The sequence below is a fragment of the Phyllopteryx taeniolatus genome, chromosome 23 (genome assembly GCF_024500385.1).
Source record: "Phyllopteryx taeniolatus isolate TA_2022b chromosome 23, UOR_Ptae_1.2, whole genome shotgun sequence".
Taxonomy (NCBI): domain Eukaryota; kingdom Metazoa; phylum Chordata; class Actinopteri; order Syngnathiformes; family Syngnathidae; genus Phyllopteryx; species Phyllopteryx taeniolatus.
The window spans coordinates 1,947,089-1,972,087 of NC_084524.1; the positions used below are offsets into that span (position 1 = coordinate 1,947,089).

The 24,999-nt window shown below is 43.1% G+C and overlaps 3 protein-coding genes across 6 annotated transcripts; 2 read left to right on the forward strand and 1 right to left on the reverse strand.

Moving 5' to 3' along the window:
• The first annotated feature begins 10 nt into the window (after positions 1-10).
• trmt10a (tRNA methyltransferase 10A) lies at positions 11-3,431 on the forward strand. The gene is made up of 7 exons (XM_061763079.1): positions 11-402; positions 1,101-1,272; positions 1,343-1,414; positions 2,186-2,260; positions 2,519-2,668; positions 2,775-2,880; positions 3,085-3,431. Exons 1-7 carry the CDS (start codon positions 209-211, stop codon positions 3,273-3,275), a joined length of 960 nt encoding a protein of 319 aa, XP_061619063.1. The 5' UTR covers positions 11-208; the 3' UTR covers positions 3,276-3,431.
• A 941-nt stretch (positions 3,432-4,372) lies between these two features.
• On the reverse strand, positions 4,373-14,522 carry slc1a1 (solute carrier family 1 member 1). 3 transcript variants are annotated; one of them, XM_061763059.1, is made up of 13 exons: positions 14,328-14,522; positions 12,723-13,453; positions 11,692-11,832; positions 11,510-11,602; positions 10,428-10,542; positions 10,285-10,327; positions 10,115-10,213; positions 9,696-9,880; positions 9,078-9,185; positions 8,659-8,781; positions 7,264-7,458; positions 6,423-6,557; positions 4,373-6,075 (listed from the first exon to the last, which is right to left on the reverse strand). In XM_061763059.1, the coding sequence occupies exons 2-13, from the start codon at positions 13,021-13,023 to the stop codon at positions 5,835-5,837; spliced, it is 1,779 nt and encodes a 592-aa protein (XP_061619043.1). In that variant the 5' UTR covers positions 13,024-13,453; positions 14,328-14,522; the 3' UTR covers positions 4,373-5,834. The 3 variants fall into 3 exon arrangements, with proteins under 3 accessions (XP_061619043.1, XP_061619044.1, XP_061619045.1); XM_061763060.1 differs by lacking the exon at positions 14,328-14,522 and having other exon boundaries at positions 12,723-13,872; XM_061763061.1 differs by lacking the exons at positions 11,692-11,832; positions 12,723-13,453; positions 14,328-14,522 and having other exon boundaries at positions 10,428-10,792; positions 11,510-11,553.
• Positions 13,933-24,929, forward strand: rap1gds1 (RAP1, GTP-GDP dissociation stimulator 1). 2 transcript variants are annotated; one of them, XM_061763057.1, is made up of 15 exons: positions 13,933-14,297; positions 15,174-15,281; positions 15,351-15,473; positions 16,164-16,289; positions 17,133-17,279; positions 17,639-17,767; positions 18,055-18,180; positions 18,982-19,125; positions 19,196-19,327; positions 19,471-19,605; positions 19,759-19,884; positions 20,406-20,545; positions 20,663-20,789; positions 20,867-20,995; positions 22,201-24,929. In XM_061763057.1, the coding sequence occupies exons 1-15, from the start codon at positions 14,294-14,296 to the stop codon at positions 22,326-22,328; spliced, it is 1,824 nt and encodes a 607-aa protein (XP_061619041.1). In that variant the 5' UTR covers positions 13,933-14,293; the 3' UTR covers positions 22,329-24,929. The 2 variants fall into 2 exon arrangements, with proteins under 2 accessions (XP_061619041.1, XP_061619042.1); XM_061763058.1 differs by lacking the exon at positions 17,133-17,279.
• Positions 24,930-24,999: the final 70 nt, after the last annotated feature.

Here is a 24,999-nt window from a genome sequence, read left to right on the forward strand (position 1 = left end):
TAAGCGCCGCCATGTGGGAATTCAGCTCGACGTTGACATTCCTGTTTTCACTTGATTGGCATTTTACTTTTAATTAAAATCCTGTATTTGACGTTCATTTGCATTTAAACTTGTTTTTTCTTTTTGAGGGGTGTTATAATAAATAATAATAACAGTAGTGAGTCGGTTTACGTTGCCCCTTTTATCGACAGGACGTCCAAATTAACAAATGGAAGATGACGACAGCGTTAAGGGCGATGACAACAAACTTCTAAATAATAATAGTCACAATAATAATACTATTAAAACAGTGGATGGCGACAGCGAAGACGGAGAAGCCACCGAGAAGCAACCTTTGTCCAAAAGGCAAAAGAAGAAGCTTCTAAAGCAGCAGAAATGGGAGGAGGAGAGGGATCTGAGAAAGTAAGATGGAAATTCATCATATAACGTTTCATTCCCCCCCCCCCAAAAAAAAGACGAGCGTTGGAAGTGGGAAAAATACACACATTTTGTGCTGAAACAAAATTGCAATATTGCGAGGAAAAGTAATTTTACACCAATAAGGTCATACTAAAACAAGAACTCAACTAATTTGTCACATTGCATCCATCCATCAAGACCATAGTCCAAGTGGTAAATAGAGAGGGGAGAAAATATTATGAGACTAAAGCCGTAATATTCCAAGAAAAAAGTCACAATGTAGCAAGAAGAAAAATCTTCATTTTATTAAAGTCATAATATGAAGAAACAAATGTGATTTTTAGGAGAAAGTAATTATGTAATGTGAAAACAAATTTAAGAATAAAGTCATAATATTCAGAAGGAAAACAATTCAAAGGAATAAGTTGCAGTGTAATAAGGAAAAAAGAAAATCAAAATTTTGTGAGGATAAATTTGTATTGAGAAAAACACGTTTTAAAACAGTAAAAAAAAGAACAGGAAAAAACTTGACTTATTTGGAAATAAAATGTACCTTATGATTGAATATTACATTTATGCAAGAATCAAGTTGTAATCTAACAAGAATATTTATTCACAGGAATAATGTGACAGAATATTTCCATTTTATTGCATAGAAGACCTGTGACTGCCTGATTGACTGCAAATGTGTCGCGATGCAGGCAGAGGCGCAAGGACAGGAAGCAGCAGCGCCGCCTGCAAAGGCAAATCGACCGTCAGGAGAACGAGGGCGAAGACCAAAGCAGGGCCAGGAAGCGACTGCGGCGGGAGGTCACGCCCGCCTCGCTCAGGCTGGTGGTGGACTGCAGTTTTGACGACCTCATGTTGACCAAGGTCAAACGCATCTGGGAAGTCCCAAGTCCAACATTTGCTTCCCGGTTCTCACGTATTCGCTTCTCCTCAGGATGTGCACAAGCTTCACAAGCAGATCCAGAGGTGCTATGCTGAAAACAGACGAGCCTCGCGACCAGTCCAGGTGGGTCGCCACTGACGTCTGCGCATTTTATTCAGGAAGAGATTGTGGGCACTCAATAAACAGACCAACACTTTTGGGGCGGCGATCGATTTTCCACTTCAAAATAGTACTGCAGGAATCTATGGAAAACATGCTGCATTCAACTCATCAGTTGGAATAATGCATGTTATTCATGAGGAGACTACGGGCAGAGGGAAAAGCTAGTGCATTTGGGACGATTTGTTTTTCACTTCAAATCAGTACAGCTTCAAATTTCGGAAAACACACCTCACTGAATGCATTGGTCGGTATGACATTTTATTAAAATGGAGACTACGGGCAGCGCTAAAATGAGCCAGTGTGTTTTGGCTGATTGGTTTTCCGCTTTGAGATAGCAGAATAATAGTTCTAGAATCTATGAAAAACCTGTCACACTGAACCGCTCAGCTGTAACAATAATTCTTATTTAAGAGGAGATTATGGGCAGAGAGAAATTGGGGCCGCTGGCGCTGGGGTATTCTATTTTCCACTTCAAAGTAGTACTGCGGTAATCCACAAAAAACACGCCGAGCTGAATACATGAGTTGGAACGGCCCATCTTATTCATGAGGAGACTACGGGCAGCATGAAAACAAGCCAGTGCGTTTCTCTAAGTTTTCTACTCCAAATCAGTACAGCTGCAAACGAGGAAAAACACACCACACTGAACGCATCAGTCGTAATGACATTTTTGATTCAAATGGAGACTACGGGCAGGGAAAGCCAAAGCTTATGTGTGTCCCTTTCGTCCAGTTTTACCTGACAAGCCTTGGTGGACAACTTAAACAGAGTATGGATGAAAAAGATAAAGGATGGATCAACTGGAAGGTGAGTGCACTTTTTCTTTATCACACACTTTAGTTGTAATATTACATGAAAAAGTGCAACCATCAAACAATATAATGAAAATATTGAAAGAATTAAGTCACAATATTCTGAGAAAACAATTAAAATTTTGAGAGAAAAAGACCTATTAGAGGGCACAAAAATATTTTTACAAGAATAAAATGGTAAGATTGCAAAAAAGGAAGAAAAAAGAAGTACATTTCATGTGAAAAAGTCCCAAGTGTGTGTTTGTTTTTGCAGGATATCAGCATTAAATTGGAGCACTACAGCGAAGTGCTGGCCAAGGAGGATGTGGTCTACCTGACGTCGGACTCCCCCAACGTGCTGACTGAACTGGACCACAAAAAGGCGTATGTGATCGGCGGGCTGGTGGACCACAACCACCACAAGGTCTGCGCTCCAAACGCCTGAAAGCTGCCTCCGAAAATGTCCACGGTGTTCCTCAAGGCGCTCCTTCCTTCCCACCTTCATTTCTTTCTCCATGCGGACTTTTCAGGGTGTCACCTTGGAGCGGGCCCAGGATCAGGGGATCTGCCACGCCCAGCTTCCCCTCAGCAGCTTTGTCCAGATGAACAGTCGCAAAGTTCTAGCCGTCAACCACGGTACTGCGACGCTTCTCCTAATATTCTCACTATTATTACATTCTTTCCTCGTGATAACAGCATGTCTTTAATCTCATAACATTGAAAACATTTTTCTCCAAATATTTGGCCTTCATCCTGGTCACAGTAGTTTTTTTACTTTATTCCCCCCTCCGTCGGACTGTGTGGCCTTTTGTTGAGGGTGTGGTGTTTGTTCCCCGACAGTGTTCGAGATCATCCTGGCGTACGTGGAGCAAGGCAGCTGGCGGGACGCCTTCTTCTCCGTGCTGCCTCCGAGGAAAGGAGCCAAGGCCGTGGCTCGGGACCCGGGAGGCGACGACCCCCGAGAAGATGGACGAGAGGACCGAGCGGAGGGCCGCTCGGACCTCGACGCGCCCCCATCGACCGACAAGTGAGCCCCAAACTCCTGCTACCGAATTATTTATTGAGCTTGCTCCGGGCTCCTTCCTTAGTTGAATTGTTAACACGACTTGACTTTTTATTTCCATTTTGATGACTTTTGCTTTCTGATTGTGCCAAATCGATTTAAAATCCAACGGGATGACATCATGGATGCGTTTTGTGTTTATTGAAATGGTGCTCAGACACATTAGAAGTATTAGGGCCAAACTGAATGAAGTCGTCATTTTACAAGAATGAAGTTGAAATATAATATTTTTGAAAAAGTAAAAAAAAAACAAAAAAAACTCATGACTATTTCGGATAAGATGAATGTATTTTTCTCAGAAAATTATGACTTTATTCTTGTAAATAGTTTTACAATAGTTAATAGAATTTTCTTTATCTCTCGCAAAGTGAAGATTATTTTTCTTCATTAATACTTCAACTTTATTCTTGCAAAATGTTTTTTTTTTATAGTACAACGACGCTTGTAAAACTATCATTTTGTTTCACAAAATAAGGCTTCATTCTTTTCAAATAAAACAGCTTCATGCTTGTAAAATAAAAGAAAATGCTCAGGATATTATGATTTTATTTTATCGCTATCATTAAGGTTTTCTCGTAAAATGTCATTTATTTATGCTCATATTATGACTACATTAATGTAAAATTAATTTTCTCATAGTGTTACAGCTGCATTTTTGTAAAAGCAAAAACAAAATCTCATTACAGCTATTCTCATGAAAATACAACTTTACTTTTTGTGAAAATGCCCTTTTTTTAAAAATGTTTTTAACATTAGGGTCCGTTACACGTGAGGACGTGAACAGGTACAAGCACTTTGGAGGTGCTTTGACTTTCATCCTGGAGAAGTGCGGCGTGTCATTAGGGGCGGGCGGGCGGGCGTGGGCGTTAAATCACTGCGAGGCCATTAAAGGCAAACAGTGAAGCGTCTGAGGCCGTAGCTCAGAAGCTACAAGAGGAACATTGCGATCTATTGCACGAGATGTGCTGAAGCAGCCTCCCATTCCGATCGGGTTTCTTGTCCTCAAACCGCGTCATAAATAACCGCCGGCAGCGACCGACTTACCCACGGAGCAATAATCAATAGTAATTTGTGCTTTGGAAGCGACTTCTTTTTATTCATATATTGGACAGCGAATACATGAATCGACAAACTCATCAAGCGTTCGAGCCACGTTGCGCCCGACAACCTTGTCCGCTTTCAATGGCAAAATGCGTCGGAGGGAATTTAGTCGTTGTCTTGGAGTACACTTGGAAAGCTGACTGGAGGTAACAAGAGCATACAGTACGGTACCTTGGTCTCCTTGGTGTGTGTGTGTGTGCGTGTGTGTGCAATTTGGGCTGAATTACAACATGAACAACAAGAAAAAAGAACGGGTTCTCATCTATTTTGTAACAGCCTAAACACAAGGCGCTACTCGAAAAGCCTGTTCTCGGGAGAATTTACCATTGTGATTTGCTTCTCATATTGCCAGATTTTCGCAATATTACAACTTATTTCACGCAGTATTACTGATGTTTTCTTGCAGTTTTCTGATGTTAATTTTCCAATGTTGCATTTTTTTTTTCTTGTAGCGTCACAGTTTCACAATCTTACGGCTTTTCCTCACACCCTCATCACTTTTTTCTAATATTCCAACCCTTAATTTGTCACACTGGAATTTTATGTTTTTTTTTTTTTTTTTCAATTTAATTGCACATTAAAATAAAGAGACTCAACTTTTTTTTTTTTTTTTTTGGAATACCACAACTTTTTTTCATAACTTTGTGATCATCATTTTTCTTGTAATATTCCAAACTTAAATCTTTTCCTCATATGACCACTTTTTTTTGCAACTTTCCGTTTTTTGCCCACACGGTATTACCACATTTTTCTTGTAATTTCATCACTTCGCAACACTGAGACTTTTTTTCCTCATATCTTTAGCGCAACCCTACGACCTTTTCTGAAACTACACATTTTTCGCAGCATGACAACTTTGTCATAACAATATTTTCTCAAATTTCTTTCCTTATGCGTCTCAAATCATAAACCTTACACCATTCTTTCTTTGAACTTTTTTCTTGTAATATTCCAGCCTTAATCTGGTGACGTTACGACTTTTTTTTCTCACAATATCGCAACTTTTCCTGCGCCATTCCCCCCCCCCCCCCCAAAAAAAATTCTCACGAGAACAGGGCGGTACGCTTATTATGTGGCCAAAGTTCACAGTGTTTCACGACTCGAGCCGTCAAGGCAACTCACCTCTTCACAGGCTTGGCACAGTTGTAACATTTCTGTACAAATAGTTAATAGTAGCCGTGCGTTTCTACTCGGAAGCAAATAAAGCTGCGTTGTGGAATGTCACTGCTTGATAAACAGGCCTCTCATCCGTCCACTAAGGACTTTTCCAGGAGTATAAATGTATCGTTTCGGTGTAAAAAGGAAGCACTTGAAATTGGTGGTAAATGTCAGTGATGAATGGAAGCTGCTATTGCTGATGATAGGTGCTGATAGAGGCTATTAACCCTCAGGGTATGTGGCACTTTCTTCAGGCGGGGGCGGGGTTCTAGAACTGCGACGTTTCGGTAAAGGAGATGGCGTCCGTCTTGTCGACGGCGAAGCCGCCGTTGACGTAGGATTTCTTGTCGCACTCGTCGCCGTCCAGCGTGGCCTCCAGGGCGAAGGGGTTGGCCAGGTCCACGTCCGAGCTCAGGTCCGTCCTCTCCAGCTCGTGCTTGGAGAGCTTCTGGACGATGCCGGCGCCGTAAGCGTCGCCCAGCACGTTGATCATGGTGCGGAAACGGTCTCTGCGGCAGAACCACATTTTCTCTTAATCTGACTTTTTTTCATGTGACATTAGAACTTCGTTCCCTCCTAAGTTTCCAACTTTCTTCTCACAACCAGTATGATAACGTTACGTTTTTCTGGTAGCATTTGGAGTTTTTTCTTTTAACGGTCCAGCTTTTTTCTCATAACTTTTTTCTTAAAAAAAAAAAAATATACCTTATGTTTCTCACAGTGTAATTTATTCTCACCAATCGTGGCGAAGAGGAACTGCAATGCTATCAAGTGGAGTTGAGTAATTTGGCGCACGCTGATGTTAATGTCAATAAAGTCACCTGCCAGGTCAAACGTATCGAAGCGTTTGACTTACAGCAGCCAATCCACAGCGACGATGAGCGTGACATCGCTGGCAGGTAGTCCGACAGCTGTCAAGACGATTACCATGGTAACCAGGCCGGCGTTAGGGACCCCCGCAGCTCCGATACTTGCCACTGTTGCTGTAATACTACCACAAAGAGGAAACAACATGTCTAATGGGTTACGGTCGTGATTGTCAAAGTGTGGTACGGAGAAGAAAAAAAAATCGGCATTTTTGATAGGAAAAGCCGCAATATTTTGAAACAAAAGTAAGAATAATGCATGGAAAAAAGTTCAATCATGTGACAATGAAGCTGGAACCTTTATGAGGAAAAACGTTGTATGAAATACAGTCACAATATTGTGCAGAAAAAAAGAAAAGTCGCTACGTGGAAAAAGGCATCACAAGAACCAAGTTGGTAGTATGAAGAAAAAAAGTCACAATCGTACAAAAATGAGAAAGTTGAAATAAGGAAAAAGGCGTAAAATGTATTATTTGACAAGACAGAAGTCTGAATTTCTTGAGGAAAAAGTCTGTTATATAAATATAAAATATAAAAAAACCTGGTAACATTACAATAAAAGTCGGGATCTTATGAGAAGTCGTAATGTTGACAGAACAAAGCTGGATGTTGTGCAAAAAAAAGTCATATGAAACTAAAGTAGTTATGTATGCTATGAAAATAAAATTGTAATGTTTGCAGAGCAAAGTTACAACGTTACAAAAATCTCCACGTTACGAGAGAAAAGTCGCAATAAGAATTACGACAGGGTCGCAAAGTGCAACGAGGCCTGAGTTTGAAATGAAACGTATCGATTGTGGCGTATGTCCGACAGGCGAGCGAGCGCCGCACCTGATGGTCACGATCTGCCCCACGTCCAGCGCGTAGTCGTTGAGCTGGGCGATAAAAATGGCGGCGACGGCCTCGTAGAGCGCCGTGCCGTCCATGTTAATGGTGGCGCCCACGGGCAGGACGAAGCGGGTGATGCGCTTGTCCACGCCGTTGTTTTCCTCAGCGCAGCGGAAGGTGACGGGCAGGGTGGCAGAGCTGCAACACACATTTACCGACATTTATGTCGCAATCCGCCGACCGCAGCCCCGCGACGTGTACATCGGACAAATCGACTTGTGAGTCGGGGAAATCGCACTTCTATGGGGTTTGAAAGCTTTTTACAGCAACATAAATACTGTACAGTATTGACAACCTAAATACAGTGGTGCCTTGAGATATGAGTGACCCAACTTACGAGTCCTTGTGACCTTTTTTTTTTTTTTTTGCTTTGACTTGCGAGCACTGTATGGGCAGTCAAATTGACTCACTTCACAAGCAGCAGTTTGGCAGATAGTGGACGATTGTTCAAAAAAGAAGCTTTAAGATGTTTACTGTCACACTAAACATCAAACAAAGAGAGTTACAAACTGTGTATTTTGGTATTTAAACAATCACAAAAAACTTTGCCTTCCGCTAGCTTAATGCTAACATAATGAGAACTGTCATAGACAGGAACAATTAGTAGCTATGTTGCGGTGTTATAACGCAAAGTAACAGATATTTGAAAACAGACGGTGCAGCAACACATGTAGACAAACGATATAACAACGTTCACAGGTGTATTTTCTTTATCGGCTGTGAAAAATTACTTGTATAACTGCAGTTTGCCGAGTCACCTACAGGAGTTGTGAAACTGATTTTTCATTTGTCTGCACAAATGTGATATGCTGCCCCCTTGTGGCCAGGTCGTGCATGTCAGAAGGAGCCACAATGAGTGATGATGAATGATACACAAATTGTTTAATTCTTCACATTCTATTTTATTTTATTTTTTTAAAGCCTAATATTATAGAGTGCTATTTTGCTTATTAACAAAAAAAAATGTGTTGGGTGTTTTGGGAGTCTGGAATGGATTCATGGCATTTTCCTTCATTTTGAGTGGCAAGCATGGTTCAACTCCTATCGCCAGGCGCTACTGTCTTAGAAATAATGCTGGATTTGAGAACAGGTGTTTTTCCAAGAGGAAGCACTTATTTTCATCACGTCATAAGCGTTTCTAGCCCAGTTTTGGGGACCCCTAAGATGAATCCAGGCACCCCTAAAGTCTGATCCTAGAACCACCCCTCGTCATTTACTTTTTCTAAAAGCACACGAAAGGAAACAATCAGTTAAAATCATAAATGGGATTTTTGGTGAAAAGAATCTGAGATTTTCTTCGAAGGCCGCGAATTAGCGCGCGAATGACGAGCATCGCACCTGGAGGAGATCATGAGCGCCGTCACCAGGGCCTGCGCCATCCCCAGGGTGAACGCGTACGGGTTCTTCCTCACAATGACGAAGAAGATGAGCGGCAGACAGACGACGGCGTGGATGGCGAGACTGTGCGAGAACAAACACGCACTGTGAGTGATGCCGCTTCCTTTTCCACAGCAAAACGTTCCACCTAATTCCGTTGAAGTGCGGGATAAAGGTGTGGGTGTGTATCCTTCTTGAGACCTTACCGCAAAGAATGTACTGACCCTGACTTAGATTTACAGGTGTGAGCTTCTAACTTTCATTACGCTATGTGCAGGTTGAGCAGTTTCGAAATGTCCTTGCCTTATCTGCGGCCACACTGCAGTCACGGGAGAATTGGCCCAAATGTCAAGCATAAATCGCGCCCCGCCCCCGCTTACCCGCTCAGCACCGTCACCATATAAAGACCCATCTTCCGGAAGATCTCCCAGTCTTCCACCTCGATGATCTTCGCGGCAATTAGGAACATGATCCCGATTGGCATGTAGCTGAAAAAACAAACAAAGAATGAGCGGCGTCTTCGTTCATTTGGACCTATCGACAACAATTGTCAGCTTCCCAAAATCTGCTGGAAAAATAGCATTACACCCCCCCCCCCCACCCCCCCCCACCCAAAAAAATTGCTTTAAACGAACACAATAACGCTTGTTGTAAATTTTGCAGTTCAGCTCCTTGTTCGAGAGGAGCAACTTGTGCAAAACATATTGCAACATTAAAAGTTGTACCTGTAAATTGAATGCATTTTAGGTTCTCGTGACATTTTGCTGCATGCTTTGAATGGGGGGGAAGTAGCGCCATCTGGTGGATAAATATACATTTTTGTCTCACTAAGAACAAATGTCATTTTTCTTCTCGATTTGCTATTTTCGGCTATTTTAGGGAACACGGGTGACAAAACTTGTATTCATTCAATACAGCCAAAATGACTTTCGAATAAAAATCGGAAATGGCAAAAAATGTCCCGAGAATGCCTTCAGGGTTAAAGAAGTCTGACCTACCACATAATTATGTGCACCAGTTTCATGGTGGCATCGTTCAAGGCATCAAAAAACTCCAGAAGGATGCGTCCCTTTTCGCCCATCTTCCCGATGACGAGTCCGAACGCAACGCAGAATACGATGAGGCCCAAAACGTTGATTCCGTCGGAATACGTGCCGCTGATTTTGTAATCTTTGGTGATGTTCTGATGACAAATAGAAAATTGCTGGTGTCAAAGAAATTAGGTTCATCAAAAAAAGTCAGTCATTTTTAAATTGTATTTAAAATGATACATATTTTTAACCAATTTTAGGGAGGGGGAAATGCATGCACTCTTGATCATGTAAAAATGACATGTGTCATAGCTGGCATCTGTAAAGCTGACCCTTCTAATAACTTGTCACATTAAACCATGTGCATTCATAACGGAGCAGCCTACCTCCACGGCAGCCATGACAGTGGTCGCGAGAGGAGGAATGGCCGTGTTCGCGACGGGAACCTTCTGAGGCGGCTCCAGCTCTTTGCGCTTGGTTTTGTACTAGTGCAAGACACTAGTTAGCATTAGCGGCACATGATGTGAGGACCACGCGTTGGTGTACGCATGCTTACCTGTTGGAAACAAGCCTGAACCAAGTTTTCCGGGAACATGTTTCTGTTTATTAGAAATTAAATAGTGATAAATGTGTGTCAGAATAGAAATGTAGACGAATCAATCATCGTTTACAAAAAACATAGATATTGGAATCACGCACCTGAGGAGGTCCAGCAGCGTGTCGACGGTTGTGACGTTGGGCGTGGTTCCGGCTCTGTCGATGTGCTGCGCCGTTTGAGAGACTCCGGGCTTGATCGTCATCACCAAAATAATGCCTGCCGAGGATCCACGGGTGCGTTCATTTCATTATTTTCACCATTCTCAAACTCACCTCCTCGCCGCCTATGTTTATGTAGAAGCTAAGTAACAACTATTGGCTGAAAAAGGCGCCGATCTGTGGATTTTTGTGCTCTTTTCCTAAGATGCCGCCCAAACTCCGGCCAGTAGCTGACGGGCTCGACAGCGAACAGCAGCGGACGGAAGATTCCAATAAAGGTCCAAAAGGCAGGTGAGGGTCTTGGGGAGCTTGACGTCAGAAAAAGCAGGGTGGTAAACTGCTCAAGATGATGCAGAGAAAGGTTAGCTGCTAACGGCTAGCTTGTTAGCTATGTAGCAAAAATTACGTTGAGAAAAAAAATGTATTATTACGGTTGGAGATGTCGTAATATGAGAATAAAGTTTTAATATTACAAGAAGAAAAATGAGAAAAATCGTATTAACACGGACAGAGACATTACTAGAATAAAGTTGGAATATTTTAAGGGAAAAGGTCATAATTTGACAAGAATAAAGTTTTAATTTCACAGAAAAATACATGAGGGGAAAAAAAATAAATGTTACAAAAATAGTCAGAATAGTCCGAGAAAAACCTTGCTATTAATGGACGGGTTACTCAACATGCTGCAATATTACAATGAAAAACAAATGTACTGTTAATATGGAAAAAAAACCCATTACAGACAGAGAAGTCATAACATTGGAATAAAGTTGTCAAATTACTAGGGGAAAACAATATTTACGTAACAAGAACTGAGTTGTAATATGAGAAAAATCCGTAGTGTTACACTAATATATTTGTTTTCGAACAAAAAGTGTGAGATGTTGTGAGAATAAAGTCGTTTTATTTTGACAAAAAGTAATATAGAAATACAGCTCTAATGTTATGAGAAGAAAAGTCATCCAATTGTGACAAAAGGTCTGTGTTGGTTTTGTTGTTTTGAACATCCATCGAGTTAAACTCACCAAGGACGACGGCGATAATCGTCGTGGAGAAGTAATAAATGACAGCTCGCAGGCCGATCTTGCCTGACACCTCCGAGTCCAGGGCCGCGACACCTGTTGTGCGTGCGCAGCAGAGACATAACGCACGCCACGTACCGAATTGTTCAGCATTCACTGCTTGGATCGTCGCCTCGTGCTTTTACCTGTTATCATGCTGGAAATGATCAGTGGGAGGATGACCAGCTTCAGCATTCGCATGAGAATCTCTCCCGGGAAGCCGAAATACTGCTTGTGAAGATGGGACAGGGAGGCGTACTCTCTTACGGCAACACCCAGACTGATCCCTGCAATAAGAAGCCGATTGCCTGCTGAATGCCACGACGATACGGTACAGGAGCGAGAGACGCTCCCATTGTATATACATACAGTACAATCAGTCTTTTGCAGAAATAAAGGAGGCAAAGGTCATAATGGCACGAGAGATTAAAGACATAATCTTGTTAGGATAAAGTTGGAATCTTGCGAAAATAGCCAAAGTGTTGCAAGACTGTTAGAGATTATCGTTATCTTGTGAGAATGAATTTGTAATGTTAATGTTAGAATACAAATCCTGTGATGGGAGCGAAGTCATCGATAATCGCATGAAAATAAAGTTGCGCTGTCAGAAGACGCAGTCTTCTAAGGATAACGTCGTTATGATACGAAAACGTCCTAGTATTACAACAATAAAGCAAATAAAGCCACAAACTTGTAAAAAAATCAAACTGAATCTTGCGGGAATTAAGTCATAATGTTACGGGAGTAAAATCGTGGCGTTAGGAGAATAACCTTACAACGAATATTTCTCATGTTTCGAGAGTGCAGTCGTATTACAACAAAAAATGTAAGGTTATGAGAATAAATTGTAATTCTGACTTTGACTTTGCAAGTACGTGGACTTTATTGTGGTCATATTATTTCTAAGCCCAATCGCGAACACATTTTTGCTGGCATGCAGGAAAAAAGCCTGAGAGGAACTACGCCATAATAAAACATTTAACCTACAAGCGCTGGTTGGATGGTTGCATCCTAATTTTTTTTTTCATACATTTTGCATGGCCCCCAGAGGACTTGAGAGGGAAAAGCCTCCCCCACTCTTCATCTAAAGCATCACGTATGCGCTCGGCGTGCACTGCAAAAGAGGCTGAAGGCTAAAATGGAGATGGATGCGCATGGAAATAGCGCCGATGCATACCGAGCAGCACCGATGCCACCGTGGCGATCAGCAGCCAGTTCTTCTTCAGCAAGCCTTTGCAGTTGACACGTCGCCGCTCTTTGTCACCCATCATGTCCGTGGTGGTCCACAAAGAAGGTCTTCCCCCCCCCTCCTCGCTCAGACACAAAAGCCGGAATGTCACGAGCAGATGAGGCTCTGCTGCGTCGCGACTCGGGCTGAGCGTCAGACGCTGCTGGTGGCCGGCGATGCCGTGAGGGAGGGGTGTGTGCGCGCGTTCGCGTCCCTGTGTGCGTGTGTGAACCCCCCACCCCACAAGCATAGATTTTATCCTCTACTCAACACAGAAGGGCACAAGTAATGGAAAATGGGTGAGGAAAAAAAATAACATGCACATAATGAGGCAAGAAAAAAAAATGTGAAAAAGATATTCCGAATCGCCTGCAACAATATTACAAGAAAACCACAGTCAGAAGATGATGTCACATGATTTGACATGATTTAAGAAGTCGTAATATGAGGACAAAGCATCAGAGTAAAGGCGTTGTATGACAAGAAATTCTTTTCATGAGATGAATTCCCAAAACGCTAACGGTGGATTTTAAAGCGAACGAACAACGAGGCAGGTATCACAATATTTATTGAGACAAATGGAGCACACAAGCCTGAGGGAAATGCAAATAACAAGCGCCTTGACAAAGGTTACTGACGCAGGAGACTCCGCCCGCCAACGCTCTCTATGGAGACTGCAACTGAAAGAGAAAAACACAAAATGTTGTAATAGTATGACGAAAAGAAATGTAATTCAGACAGGAAAAATGTTGTGCAACCACATGGAAAAACGTTGTAATATTACGCACTATGAAAGGAAAATTGAACGACTACGAGAATTACAAGAATATTCCAAGAAAAAGGAATACAGTATTATGAGGAAAAAGAAAGTTTTGAGAAAAATTATATTGGGGAAAAATGTCTTAAAAATGGCAATGCTGCAGAACGAGCAAAAACAAAAAAAAGTTGCAATTTCACTTGAAAAACTAAAAATTTTACCAGAATATTTCAAGAAAAAAATGGCAATATGGTGAGGAAAAAAACACAGTTACTCGCTCATGCATTTGAAGGGAGCTGCTGTGAGGTTTTATTTTGAAGGTGTAGCCGGAAGCCTTTCCTTCCTGACGTGTCCGTGCTTTCATTTTGAAGGCTTAACCGGAAAATTGATCTTACTGCGCGACCCCACTTTTTCACCAAAGTGGTACTGTACAAAAGAGAGGCTCTGACCCCCCAAAAATTCCTCCATAAAAATCAACTCTTTCCGTGGGCGGGGTGGGGCAATGAGAGGAAGTTAGTCGCGTCGCAAGCGTTTGACCTTTTTTAAGGGACTTGCTGAGTGCTAGCTCGTTAGCTCACTCGCTACATCAACGAAGACGCGACGGAGACAAGTGTGGCGACAAGAAGAAGAGCGACGCGCGCGCGTGTGTGTGTCTCGGGGGGAAGCCGGCTTTCATTAGAGGCCGCGACGACGAGCTGGAGAGCTTCCACACACCCCCCCTCCCCCCACGCTCGTCTCTTTCCCGGTGCAGCATCCCGTCGAGATGGGTGAGTGGCTCGCTAAGCTAACCAGCTAACCTGTCAATCCAAATCGGCTTTTAATAATGACGTCACCCCGTTGCTGTGTGAGGAGCGATGTGGCCAAATGGGCAGGCTGCCTGCTCGTCTGGTGCCGTTGCAACCGCAGTAAATGCTGGGAGGCTCGGGTGTGGGCTCCATCCTCTGAAATGGCACCGATGGCACTCCTCCATCTTTACAGCTGTTACGCAACACAATCGGGCTCCATATTGCTCCACCGGAGCATGTAGTTCTTCATTTAAGTCGGGGCCTAGGAAAGGTAAGGCCCGGGGGCCACATGCGGCCCGCCCGTCAGGACCAGCAAAGGCCTTCTGCTGGCAGAAACACCATCACAAGAACTGACCTACATTTTCAACCGAAATTCCAATAGTCCCTCCGTGAACTTTTTCCCAACAGGCTATTCTCTTCATTTCGTAGCATTTCTCTTGGCTGCACTCCTTCCAGGATGTGTACATGGATGGATGTTTGATTGCGATTGTTTTCAAGGATAGGGTACATTATAGCATCTATATGTGTACAATTAAACTGTCATCCCAAGCCACCACTATAAATATATTTTACAATATTGTATGTAATATGATGAAAATGCATATTGTGCAATATTTTTTAATCTCAATGTTCCACAAATATGATATTGAAGCATATAATAAAAATACTGTCGCTTTAGCTTCCTCTTTAAACTGTAACCGTAAGCTACAGCTTTACAGATGCCACGTCTGCACAGCAGCCAGTGTGAATTGTAGTAAGAAGTGAAGTGCTGACAGTCACAGAATCGGTCAATACAGCCACCTGTTTGTGGCGCGTAATGTTGCTTATTTTGATTATTATTGTGTTTTTTGTTTCCAGACAACCTGAGTGACGCCTTGGCGAAGCTGAAACTTGCATCCACAGACGGCGCCTCGGACAGCGTGGAGAGCTGTCTGGACTGCCTGCTGAAAGCGCTCGTCAACAACAGTAAGTAGGGTTCCAAACGGGCGCGCCCGAGCTCCGGCGCTGACCGTTAACTGGGTGTGTTTTGTGCAGACACGGAGGCCAGTCTGAAGATCCAGGAGATGGGTGTTCTTCCCCTGCTCCCCACCCTGCTAAGCCCCCAGTCATCCTGCTCCCCCAAAGTTGCCAATATCATCGCTGAGGTGGCCAAAAATGGTGAGGAGTCAGACATTTTGCTACCATGTTAGGCTCCAGGGGTCTTACAAAGACAAACCGTGTATACTTGACACGTCTGGTCATGTGTAAGCCCCCCCCAAGAACCTAGAAAAATGCCCCTCCATCACAGGTGTTACATTCCAGGCCCCCACCCCGATCCAATCCTGTAGTCTGATCCAGCTATAAACTTGTCTGCCTTCCTTCCAACGTGTCATTTGGCATTTCTCTCCCTCATAATTTCCGTGAAAGGCCGAGATTCACCCCCTAATCGTTATCTCCCACTCAAAAACTGTACTGATCGCCACTCCGGTGCAAAGCGATGCAATGTGGCCATCTACAGGGATCGTTAGTCTTGGCGGTGATTTACAAACCTGAATTCCACAGACGCTTGGATTTCAATTGAAGAATATAAACATGATCGACGGCAGCGAATGAGTTGAAATCAAACTTTCATCTCGACACTTGGTCCAAACGTTTAGCAACGTGAAATTTGGTAGGCGTCTCTATTATTATGAGGTAAACCCCCCACACACACAAATACACTTGAAGTCTGGCATTTTGTTGTGAAGCAGCCAATTTCCAGTCATTTTGAACACTGTATAGTAGACCGATTGCGTGACACTGACTTTGAACCAGCCCGCTCTATGCTCGGTGCGATGCGTTCAAATGCTGAAGCCTTTTCCTCCCTAGAGTTCATGCGGAGTTCCTGTGTGGAAGCGGGCCTCATCCCTCCGCTCATTCAGCTGTTGAACTCCAGCGATCAGGAGGTTCTACTGCAGACCGGCCGGGCTCTCGGCAACATCTGTTACGACAGCCGTAAGTAGCGTTGCTGTGTGAACGCGGTTTTGGGTTGCGAGCATTGTGGCCTTTGGAGTGTGACGTTTGCAGGGGAAAACAGCAGAGCCATCAGTCCTGCGTATCGTCTTAATGACGATTTTGACACTGTTATAAATGAGTCAAAATAACAAAAACATAGACTGTAGTGTTTTTATATTTTTTTTATTTAAATGACATTCTTCGGACAGCGATTGATATGCGAACTGGTTGTGAATTTATATTTGTTTCCTCTTTGGAGGAGGGTATTGATAAATTAGGATACGCCAACTGCTTTCAAATTTTGGACTCCTTGATACGTTTTAAAGACGGATTCAAGCGTGGCCATCGGTGGAGCTTTAAATACCCGCTTTCGGTTCTGGCGCTTCCCGTACTGAAAGCTTGCTCATCTGTGGAATTCAGTGGGATGTGGCCTTTGTTTTTGGCTTGATTATGGACTCAACGGTGGGAGTGTAATGAAGCATGTCGCTCATCCTTATGCTGTTTAAAACGGTGGTGAGGAAAGACAATAGTACTGAGCTTTCCCTTGATTCATAGATAAGCATTTAGATTGGTAGCTACGCATCATTTATGACCAAAAAATAATTTATGAAAGAAAGTGATTGTCAGGAGTGTATATGGTCCAAAAATATATTTTTGGACCATTTTCTCAACATTTGTCTACATTTACAGTTGACTTTGTTACACTTCAGGGATAATGTACATTTACTTATTTTTTTCCATCAAGTGGTTGTTTTCCTCATTTTCTTTTTCCTTTTTTTTTTTTTTTTTTTTTTTTTTTTTCCTTTGTGGTTGATTTGTGTCTGGGCCTCTTTTGTTTTGCAGATGAGGGCAGGAGTGCAGTTGACCTGGCAGGAGGGGCTCAGATAGTAGCTGAACACATTAAAACCCTCTCCCAAAATACAGAGCCGGAAAATGAGAAGCTCTTGACAGTCTTTTGTGGCATGCTGATGAACTATAGCAATGATAATGGTAATGACCGTCAGAACAACTGTCATCTAATGCGCGGGTGTTCTCTTGTACACCATTAAAAAAAAAAAAAAAAAAAATGCGAGGGATTTTTCTTTCTTCTCATCTTTTTTGCCCTGCTCTGCTATTTTCCAGCTTTACCTCTGAAATTAGATTGACATACACGCTACATAAAACTCATGATAACATACAGCATTCTACTCGCGACCCAATAAAAATGGACCTGCGACCCATTTTGGGCCCTCGGTGGGCAATATGTCAAAGGGGTACAAACTTTTGAATGGTTTCCTTCACAGTCGCCATAGTTTTAACAAAACCTCTGTCTGATTGTATTTTCCCAACGACCCCCGTCCCCTCTGTAGATTCCCTACAAGGCCAACTGATCAGCATGGGCGTGATCCCCACTCTGGTGAAGCTGCTCGGCATCCATTCCCACAACGCCGCCCTGACCGAAATGTGTCTCATCGCCTTTGGAAATTTAGCCGAGCTCGGTGAGTTTAGCCGCTCCGCCCACACGCTAGAAGGGAAATTTTGTGTCATCCGTCTGTTCTGGAAACAGTTGGAACTTGATTGCGTTCAGGTAAAACTTCGAGGACTTATTTGCCTCGACCGTAAAATGGCTGACATCTGCCCTGCCAAATAAGCAATCTGTCCAACGGCTTAAAATGCGGTGCCTTAACGATATCGCCTCTAGTAAACTGGGAATCAAAGCTGACGTTCTGCTACGTGGAGACGACGTCCTTTGCGATTTGTGACGTGGCCGCCGTTGTCTCGTCAGAGTCGAGCAAGGAGCAGTTCGCCTCCACCAACATTGCCGAGGAGCTGGTGCGCCTTTTCCAGAAGCAAGCGGAGCACGAAAAGAAAGAAATGATATTTGAGGTCCTGGCTCCCCTGGCGGAGAACGGTAATGTGTGATAGTCTTTTTCATCGTGCACACTGCACACAACGGGCTTAAAAAAAACAAGGGGAAAAAAATGTGCAAAATAGATAACCAATCTATCCAATCTTACTTAGCCTGACAATGTGTATTTATTACAATAATGAATGTATCTTTCATCTATGTATGCCAGTGACGCATCGTCACTGGTAGAACAATTCAAGGCTCTTCCACTAGATGGCAAACTTTGTAGCCTCCAGTTGCATTTCATACAAGAGCATAATAGTTTTGTGTTCAACTACAAAGGCCTGCGTAATTAAATTTGTGAGGAAATCTAGACGAGATCATTTCAATGTGTATGCTTTTTGTGAAATACATTTTGGCTGGTGTGCCGTGAAAATTGGCCGTATGCAAATACTGATTCAGAACTTGGCAGTCATGGTTGACAGGTTCCGCATTCAAAGTATGTACCTAATAATAATAATAGGATTATCAATAATAATAATACTTGTAGCATGATTGTTACATTTGATTGTATATCATTGTATTTCTTTATTTATTTTTTAAATGACATTTAATCTAGTTATGTTTGAGTAGAAATTAGTGTTTATTTTTAATGGGGTGAATGAGCATAGTTGGCTGATTTGTGTTTTACTGACGTGTGTAAGATTTGCTGTGAATTTTTGGGATGAGCATTTTTGACTGCTGTGTTTATGCGTCTATTGGTTGTATTGCTGGGCTGCTCTTGCCAATAGAGACTTGCTGTAATCCAATAGCAATGTTTGATGCCCACATGACCGACTGGCCTCCACCTTCGCTCCCGTCCAGATGTGATAAAGTTGCAGATGGTGGAGGCGGGCTTGGTGGAATGTCTCCTGGAGGTGGTGGCCCAGACTGTGGATGGCGAGCGGGAGGAAGACGTCGCCCAGCTGAAGACGGCCTCTGACCTCATGGTGCTGCTGCTGCTCGGAGGTAACAACGCCGCATTTACAGACGTTGCGGTTCATCCGCGCTGCGGCTCCATTCTTGACTGTCTGCGCAGACGAGTCCATGCAGAAGCTGTTTGAGGGCGGGAAGGGCAGTGTCTTCCAGAGGGTGCTTTCTTGGATACCGTCGCACAACCACCAGTTGCAACTGGCCGGCGCTCTTGCCATTGCTAATTTTGCCCGCAACGGTAAGACTGAAGAAGCTGCCGGTTTGTTCGAGCATGTTGCTAATTGAACCCCAAAGCCATTTTCACACCACATACTCGACCTAGACCAGTGTTTCCCAACCTTTCTCGAGCCGAGGCACCCATCTTTTTCTTTCTGTGGACAGATGGGAACTGCATCCACATGGTGGACACTGGTATCGTGCAGAAGCTTTTGGAGCTGTTGGATCGACACGTTGATGAAGGCAATGTCACAGTTCAACACGCAGCTCTCAGTGCTCTTCGGAACCTGGCCATACCTGGTGAGCGGAGTCTTTTAATATACACTGCCGGCCAAAAGTTGGGTCGCTTCTTCATGTAGTGTCTGTAAATATATACAATACAGTTGTGTTACCATATTTCATTGTGCAGGGGCCAGGATTCCACGTTGATCTCATTGTTTTATGTCCCGCCAGTTGTGAACAAATCCAAGATGCTGTCAGCCGGAGTCGCAGATGTGGTATTGAAATTCTCGCAGTCGGAGATGCCACCGGTTCAGTTTAAGCTTCTCGGGACTTTACGCATGCTCATCGACACACAAGGTGAAAGTCTTTGCATCCTTCTTGTCATACATACGTTTATCCTTCCAGACCCACCCCGCGGTTGCCATATGAAGAGACCAATTTACCACTCCCACAACCTTTAAACATTTAAAGTTGGTAAAACACACTTAACAACATATATCATGTCTACACAAGTAGCAGCTTACTAAAAAGAATACAACTGCTTTATATAAAACATCAAATTCATACCAGCAGCCAAATCAGTCCAAGAGGATAAAAATCCCGCAAGACTACTTATTGCTATACATATTAACTTTTTATAGCATTTTAATCAATATCTGTTTTCAATACTGTAATAACATGAGAGGCTGTAAAAACCTTTACTAACGATTGCTATCAATTGCATATTTCTGCAATAAAATGAGTATTTCTGCGGCAGATGGATACATACGTTGTGCAAAAAAAAAAAAAATCTGCGATATAGCAGGGGAACACGCCGCCGTCACAATGGAGCGAACGGTCATGCCGACGGCCTGAATCTGTCTCGTTGTTGGTACCAGTGGAAGCAGCGGACCAGCTCGGCACCAATGGGAAACTGGTGGAGCGGCTGGTGGAGTGGTGTGAAGCCAAAGATCACGCCGGGGTGATGGGCGAGTCCAACAGGCTCCTTTCTGCTCTCATTCGACACAGCAAGTCCAAGGTCTGAGCCCACGCGAGACACGGGAAGTCAGACATTTTGCTTTGAAGCAGCCATTTTAGGCTCATTTTCACTGATTGTTCCTCTTTCTTTTTTTTTTTTTTTCGTATCTATTTTCAGGAAGTCATCAGGACAGTCATCCAGGGAGGTGGAGTCAAGCACTTAGTTACCATGGCAACCAGCGAGCACATGATCATGCAGAATGAAGCGCTGGTGGCGCTGGGCCTCATCGCAGCGCTAGATTTGGGTGAGAACGACGACGAGAGGTGACTTGCGTCTATTAATCAGTCGCCAGAATGACCTGTTGTTATGATCGATGCATAGTTGCAGCGGAGAAGGACTTTGTGGCCGCGAACCTCGTAGCTGTGCTTCACAAGCTCTTGTCAGATGAGAGGAGTGCGCCGGAGATTAAATACAACTCCATGATACTCATCTGTGCTGTCATGGGCTCCGGTGAGACCACACACACATTGAATGATTGATTTGCTAAAATACCAAACAGCGGCCGCTCAACTTGCGTGTTCACTCACTGGAACGGATTGCGCACGCTGTTGGCAACAGGTTTAAAAGTGGTGGAGTTCCCGTATTTAAGAGGGATTTGCGCTTGAAGCAGTGCTGACGGTTTCCATGATTGAATATTTAGGAGGGTGAGCGCGGCAAGCGCAAAATGAAGTGATGGAATTGGGAGTGTTAGTGGAAGACGAGCATTACTTATTTACAGGAAAAAAAACTGATCTCGCCGCCGATGTTGGTGAAACTAGCAACTGTTTGATTTAACTCATCCCGAGTACCCATCGAGTGTATTTAAAGATGCAAAATCAGCCATCGCAATTCGTCTCAGGTTTACTAAATCACATTGCGTGGCCTAAATGAATCAATATCGTTGTTGTCGAGTGGAATCCTTGCATTTCCCAAATCATTGGAATTTAGGAGATGGGGGAAGAAAAAAAAACATCGTGCTTGAATTACCAAACACCGAATCATTCAAGTTGGTGCTATACCGTATAAGGCTATCATATACCGTTGTGCACCAACATCAACACAACACCACCCCAAAATTCACGTTCAATTGTTCATCTAATACACAAAAAAATGGCTAATTTGTTACGCTGTCATTGATTAAAACGAGCAGACAAAAAAAGGTCTCTAATACTTTTAATACAAACGCGAATCTTCAACTAAAACAAAAAGCTGACTAAACGGTCTAATAGGTGTAAATACATCTGTACATCTTTGTGGCTGACTCACGTCCTTGTGCACCGAAACATTACAACGATCCTTTTTTTTTAACACAACAGGCATTTCATTCAGTGTTTAGAAAAACATCGACTATCAATCTTGAGGTGACATAATGCCACACGTCTCCCGCAGAATGAGGAAACAGCCAAGTTTTGCGATACTTGTCAGACGGTTCAAATGTCCAACACGGCGAATAATAGTTGTTCTCAAGCTATTTTTTACGCTTTACGTCAGTTAATAATCTGTTAAAATAACAGACAACATGGGGACAGAGCTGTAGTATGGATTTGTGAAAAAAATGACATTGACCATATTTGGACAAATGGGCCCCATGGATGACATTAATATGGATGAATTTTTAGTTTTGTAGATGAATTGTGTTTTGAAGAAGCAGCGTTGACTCCTCTCTGTTCTGTCAGAGCCCCTCCACAAAGAAGTCCAGAGCCGGGCCTTCATCGACGTGGTGTCCAAGCTCCGCGCGCACGAAAACAAGACTGTGTCGCACCAGGCGTCGCTGACAGAGCAGCGGCTAACCGCCCAGAGCTAAACGACCGTGTTCGCCATCAGCCCCCCGCCCCCAGCCACGGCACCCCGACGCCCTGCGCCTAATCACCCGATGAATGCTCTACCCCTTGTACTGTAACGCCATCGTCACGTGCCAAGGTACCATGTTGCGTCGACTGCCAGACAGACATCCTCTTGACTCGTGCTAAGGACAGACCGACGTACGTCACGTATGAATTGAGTTACATTTGCGGAGCACCAAAACCCGCCGTCATAATAATGCGATTTAGCTAGGTGAGGTAGCACATTTTGACGCGTCAGGCTTTCCGCGGTCCCTCGGCTTGTGCATGCTAGTGTTGTCACGGTACCCAAATTCTGACTTTGATAGTATACCTGCATAAATTACCTCGATACCGATACTGAAACGATACCACGGCAAAAACCTAAAACATCAGTAACAGCGGTGGAATCATATTGACGAAACACAGATCTTCAAATTCTTAGCATTTCAAAAAAATACTGGGCAGTGTCAAATATTTCTTGAAATGATTCAATAAGTATCATTTAAAAGGTTGCTCCATCAGCCTGTCGCTGGTGTTTCACATTGTTAGCATTAAGCTAGCAGACTTTTGTTCGACGAAATGATGCGGTTCGGTTGAAGATTTTGGGCTTGAATATATACTGTACAATGTTTAGTTCTTTGTTTGAGGTATCGGTTTGACACTAAACTTCAAGTTGAACTTGTAGTGCACTGCTGATTAGGCTTCAGGTGCTGTTCTTCCGCGCTTGCTGTACTGTTGTTGTGTGGGACCCCAGAGGCTGAATAAAGTCGCTACAGTCTACCGCAGCGCGTTAGTCCGGCTTTCGTTCTTTCCACATACAAATACAGCATATATTCTTTTTTACGGGAGAGACTAATAAGCATCTTCAAGCGAGGACATTCTATCTCTTTTTTTGGAGAAATGTTTGCAGAAGTACCGCTACTAAAAATATGTGGTATCGTTTCATTTTGGATGGCGAGATATACCGGCGCTACTTTTGTAGTGCCGGTATACCGTGCAACCCTCGTGCATGCGTCTTTGCAACACTTGTAGAACAAACGTGACGCCGGCTGCCCTGTTCAACCCAACAGCGTCGCTCCAGGATGGTGCATGTTTTCCTTTGGCCAGCAGAGTGGGGAACCCCTTTTAGGTTTTTTTTTACCAAGTCATCTAAATCGATTCAATATATGGATTTTTAAAGTACATTTTTTATTGTATTTGTTTTTCGAATTACATGGCAGGACCATACAATACTAACATGCTAACGACACGTTAAGGATATTGAACAGTATAATAGGTGCATTCAAGAGTTCAGAGAAAGTAAAAGTACGTTCACCAGTAAAGGTGATAGTGCATTTTAGATTTGTCGGGAAATTTCACCAAATATCCTGAACGTCTCGTGAGTAGTGTATTTCATCCACGGGCACGAGCTTCCCCAACACTGCTCGAAATATACGCCGCTTCCTCGAGTCTTGTCCACATTTTTTATTTTTTTTTGCATTCCTTTGAGGTTTGAGTCTTATTTTTATTTATTTTTTAAGTTTACGTTGATCGAGTACGTGGTCTCGCTGCTGACCAAAGGGTCTACAGATCTGTGGAAAAAGTCAGAACTAAAGAGTGAGGCACCTTTCATTAGTCAGGTCTCCTTCACTCAGAAAATGACCGTGTTACCTCATATATCGGCTGTTTATATCCAAGTGCAGAGTATCAGGCGTCTGTGAGCCTTTTGCACTCGGCCAACGCAGGATATTGAAATTTGGTAGGCACGTCTGTCATGAGTAGAACCACAAAATGTCTTCAAAAAAACTGCCTGAAAACACACAGGAAGTCAGCCATTTTACAGTTTTTTGGGGTCATTTTCTGGTGTTCTCAAAAGACGAACTTGTCCAATTGCTACCGAATACGCGTACTAGACTAAATTTGCGAAACATTTGACTTTTCGTCACTGCACGTGGGCACCATCAGCTTTACAGATGCTACGTCTGCTCCGGACACCGGCTCATCTCTCCTTGGTAAACGTCAGCTATACTGTATTATAGGTAGTGGAAAAGGGGCTCAAGAAATGAAGAATTGAGGAACTACGATATGTTTGAGAAAGTAAATATGGATCATGTTTATGCCAATCATTTCCCCCCCTAACCCCACCGGTGTCAACGGTGCATTGTCGAAAACCCGTTGAAATATTTATGACTTTATTCATTGGGAGCACAAAAGCGCAAAAAAAAAAAAACGCAATGAATTTTTCGATGTTGTTTTAGCAGTAAATAAAAGCGCAGCTAGCGTCGGTAAGTGAATGCACATTAGTGAAGAAATGCATGAGCCGCCACAACGGTGGGATCAATGAAGGATGCTTTCTCATATCACATCACACACACTGTAAATCTTGGCATGTCCCAATCTATAACAAATGTTACCATATCGTTGTTGTTTTTTTTTTTTTTAAAAAAAGGTATGGATGGTTATTTATCAGATTTGTGCTCTTAATGAGTTGCATCCATAGCAACAGCATAAAAGTACTATAAACAAATGTTTGTTGTAAACGTCAAAGCGTTGTACATTTGGAGGATTGTAACACAGAAGATAATTAAAAGATAGCTCGCGCAGTTTGCTGTCTTTTTTTTTTTTATTTTTTTATCAGAACTAAAAAAAAAAGACATTTTTACGCTGAATAAC